The sequence below is a fragment of the Myotis lucifugus genome, unplaced genomic scaffold (assembly GCF_000147115.1).
Source record: "Myotis lucifugus unplaced genomic scaffold, Myoluc2.0 scaffold_493, whole genome shotgun sequence".
NCBI classification, from domain to species: domain Eukaryota; kingdom Metazoa; phylum Chordata; class Mammalia; order Chiroptera; family Vespertilionidae; genus Myotis; species Myotis lucifugus.
In genome coordinates, this window is record NW_005871541.1 from 37,524 (window position 1) to 41,873 (window position 4,350).

The 4,350-nt window shown below is 53.8% G+C and overlaps 1 protein-coding gene across 1 annotated transcript in view; it reads right to left on the minus strand.

Moving 5' to 3' along the window:
* RABAC1 (Rab acceptor 1) overlaps positions 1–1,329 on the minus strand; it is a 3,174-nt gene extending 1,845 nt beyond the window's left edge. Inside the window, exons 1-2 of the mRNA XM_006103577.3 lie at positions 1,157–1,329; positions 659–871 (exon numbers count right to left, since the gene is read on the minus strand). Coding sequence (XP_006103639.1) covers positions 659–871; positions 1,157–1,212 — 269 coding nt within the window. The 5' untranslated portion in view covers positions 1,213–1,329. The remainder of the gene's footprint in view (positions 1–658; positions 872–1,156) is intronic.
* Positions 1,330–4,350: the final 3,021 nt, after the last annotated feature.

Genomic DNA, 4,350 nt, shown 5'->3' on the forward strand with positions numbered 1-4,350 from the left:
TTAGTTCCCAGAACAAGAGTACACTGACTTTGTTTTACGTTCTTCAGTCTCTTCTACAGGAGCGCATGATTGTAAGCGCAAGCACATGCCTTAGAGATCCAGTTTCAGAGTATTTTTTCCTACGTAGTATTGATCTGAGACTTGAAAGATTCATAATAAGGATCTACCAAGTACAATAGGAGACGGTCCTAGGCCATCGTTGGCTGGGGAGAATTTAGCACTAGAAGTAGGTCTAGAAAACCTCGAGTTAGGTATTTAGTCTTAGCCAAACAGGGAGAACACAGGTCTTCTCACCGCCAGCTTGCTGCAAGGACCTAGAGTCCAGGAAAGTTCAGTTTATTTTTAGGTAAAAATTGACAACCCGATCGAAACGTCAGGACCCAGTCCTTGCTACCATGATTGAGCGTAGGCCGAGCAGAGAGAATATAAGCTAACATTGAGGCTGGGTCGTCAAAAAGACCTGGCAGGACAGTGCCCTGCGCCGCTGGGGGCGGAGCCTGCCCAGGTCGACAAGGTCCGTACAGGGCCGGGCCAGAGCCTGACCAGTGGGGATGGAGCCTGGCCGGTTGGGGCGGGGCCTGGCCGGTGGGGGCGGGGCCTGGCCGGGGCGGGAAAGGTCCGGGCGGGGCCGGTGCGGGGCCTGGCGGAGGGCACTCACACGCAGTACACGATGAGGCCGAGGAACACGAACACATAGTTGCTCTGGTAGTACTCCACATTTCGTACGAGGCGCTGGCACAGCTCGCCCAGGTTGCGGGGCCGCGAGAAGCAGCGCTGGTCCACGAAGGCGCCCCAGGGCCGGATGGCGGCGCGGTGCCGCTCCAGCCACTCACGGCCCACGCCGGAGGGGATCAGTTTCGGCAGCAGAGTCCTGGTGGGCGGGGCCAGGTCAGTGGGAGCCGGGCTGGAGGCCGGACCCCCCCTCCCCCCAAGAAGGCTGCGGAGGCCCAGACTCCGGGGTCCTGGGGGGTCAGGGTGCAAGGCTCCTGGACCCTAGGGGAAGGGGGCTGAGGGCCCAGACTGCACAGTCCTCGGAGAGGAGACCAGAGGCCCAGACTCTAGTGTCTGGGGGCCTGGATTCCTGGGACCCGAGGGAGGAGGGGGACGGAGGGCCCGGGAGGGTCTCGATCAGGGGGGCTACAGCCGGCCTGCTCACGTAGCGCTCAGCCCTTCCGCCTCGGCATCCTTCTGCTGGTCCTTCTCGGCTGCCATGTCTGCGTCGTGAAGGGTAGAACCGCTGTAACGAGTCCTGGGTCCTGCGGACCCCGCCGGCCCCTCGGGAGCCGGGCCCCACCCAGCAGAGCCTACGTGGCGCCGTTCGGAATTGGAGTTCTGTCGCTAAGCATTGTGGGAGTTGTAGTTCTGTTGGTGTCGGGGAGGGTGGGCGCCATGATGGTGGTCCCAAAACATCTTGGGAAACGTGACGACGAGCGCCTCTGGGCATTGTGGGAGTTGTAGTTCCAGAAGTCGGGCGTGTGGCGTCGGGGAGATTGTCACTAGTGGCCATTAAGGGAGCTCTAAGGCAGAAGCCGGTGCTATGTACAATGGGGACCGTGAGCGCTGTCGTTCTGACTCTAGAGGGCATACGAAACACTTGGAGACTTCATAAAAACACTGATTCAGCCGATCTGGGGTGAGGCCCATTTATCTGATTTTTACAAGTTTTTAAGACTTAGGTGATGCTGATGTTACTGGTGCATGGACCACGTTTTGGACAGTGAGACTGTAGAGAATTCATGGGAATCTTATTACTTCCTTCCTCAAGAGGCAGAGACTAGTGAGAGGGCCATGGTTGCTGGAAGGAGTATTTGAGGTGGGGAGTAAAACTTCCCCCACCACCCTTTGGGCTCCCAGAGATGAATGGTTTAGGACTAGGAATCTAGAGACACCCCCTCCACCACCACCACCCTCCCTGAGTAGGAAGAGGGAAGTTGGGAAAGGGAAAAGGTTGAAATTTTTAAAAAGGGAGTTGTTATAACCAAAAGAGCTGAGTGAGAGGTGAAAATCAGGTTGTGTTGACCTCATCAGCTCCCTGAACCTCAGTGCATTCACCTGGACAATGAGGATCCTGACAGTACCCGCACCCAACGGGGTTGTGATAATTCAGTTACATGGTCCATGTAAAGTGTTTGAGTCTTGACACTTAGTTCAGTAAATGGTAGGGGATGTTATTGCTACTATAGCATCACGCATGTTATGATTATGTCTAGAGTTCAGCCTTCTCAAATTTAACAGTAAGATATTAAGGGCTGTGGGCCCCTTGGATATCCCAAAACCTGAGACCTGGACCTTTCTTTTCCCTAGTTCCCACATCCGTGTCTCTCTCAGTCTTTGCCCCTACCCTGCCTCTGAGTGAGTTGTGGGAAAATGACTGGCATTCTAAAGGGTGCACAAAACAGCCTCAGAATGTGTGTGAAGTGTCAGGAAGCCTAGACTGAGGCCTCATTTTCCAAGGCTGGATTCCCACGTGGGATATCCAGGTGACTCTTTTTTTAAAAAAATAAATTTTATTGATTTTTTACAGAGAGGAAGGGAGAAGGATAGAGAGCTAGAAACATCGATGAGAGACATCGATCAGCTGCCTCCTGCACACCCCCCACTGGGGATGTGCCTGCAACCAAGGTACATGCTCTTGACCGGAATTGAACCTGGGACCCTTCAGTCCGCAGGCTGACGCTCTATCCACTGAGCCAAACCGGTTAGGGCTCCAGGTGACTCTTAACCCCAATTCTTGTTTTCCAAGGTCCACATCCCTTTTGGGTTTGGGCTTTGAGGTGGCAAAGAGCCAGTCAGCTGGGGAATAAGACACAAACTTCACAGGATCAACGTGGCATGGGTACAGGGAGATCTGGGGAGGCAGGAAGTGATTGCACCCTAAGGCAGTGATGGCGAACCTATGACACGCGTGTCAGAGGTGACACGCGTGTCATTTTTTTGGTTGATTTTTCTTTGTTAAATGGCATTTAAATATATAAAATAAATATCAAAAATATAAATCTTTGTTTTACTATGGTTGCAAATATCAAAAAATTTCTATATGTGACACGGCACTAGAGTTAAGTTAGGGTTTTTCAAAATGCTGACACGCCGAGCTCAAAAGGTTCGCCATCACTGCCCTAAGGGGACTCTACCCATGGTCTCACCCAGGAGGAGCTGGGAGAAGAGTGTTGGAGGGCACTCCCAGGAGGTGGGGGACATCCTTCTGCCGAAGGGACTAGTGGAGCAATAGGGAGGCCCCTGAGGAGGGTCCTAACCTGAAGCTGAAGGAGCCACACTGTGAAGACACGATTGGCTGTTACTGTTTATCAGCCCCAGCTTTGGGCCGAGTCTTGTTCAGGTTTCCCGCTTGGCTTCAAGAAATCAAAGGAGGACAGTGAGTGCACACTTAGCCCAGAGTGTTAATGGGGCAGCAGCACCCGAGTTCAAAGCGGTGGGGGCAGCGGGGGTCACCAGTGAAAGAGCCCCCAAGAGGAAGATAAATACTGGGGAGCAGAGAGTTGGAGGCAGAGGTCCAGAGTAGCTGCCTCCTCCCATGGCCAACCTGGGGAAACTTGGATTTGACTTTTGTTATGAGAGCTGTTGGATGGCCTTACAGGAACTCAATGAAAGTGATTGTACTCCATCACCCACCAGTACTTGCTCTGAGCAGACATAATGGGCAGAGGCCTGAGGTGTTGAACAGCATGGGCCATGGACGGTGGTGGGGTCCAGAGGCCAGGACATTGTTGGCGAGGCCTTTAAGCAAGGCATGAGAGGAACTTTGAATCAAACTTTGAATCAAGGGTTTGGGGAGATGGGGCCTTGTCCCAGGGGCAGTGTGGAAGAGGAGACCCCTGAAACAGATATTGTGGGAGACGGGGCCCCAAGGCAGAGAGAGATATTGTGAAAGATGGGAGAATCCCTGAGACAAGGGGATAGTGGGAGATCGGGTCCTTGAGAGAGGGGGCCTATGGCAGGGGGCCCTGAATTAGGGGGATGGTGGGAGATGAGGGGGTTGCCTGAGAAGACTGTGGGAGGTGGGCCTTAGCCCCATATGCCTCTAGCCTGAGGTCTCCTTCCTGCCTCTTGGATCCTCCGAGGAAGAAGAGCTGGGAGGGTGAGAAGACCTTAGTACAGATAATCAGAAACCTGGGTTATATCCCTGCTGTGTGACCTCAAGGAAGTCCCTCCCCTCTCTGGGCCTCTGACTGCCCCCATCTCTGGGAGCATTTCTCACCTGGTACCTGATGAACAAAGTAGTTTCTGCAGCCTCCCTAGGAAAGGTCCAGGCTCATGCAACCCCCACCCCTCAGATCAGGCACTCCTCTCAGCATTGTTTGTTGCCAGTGCACATGTGCACACACTCACTCA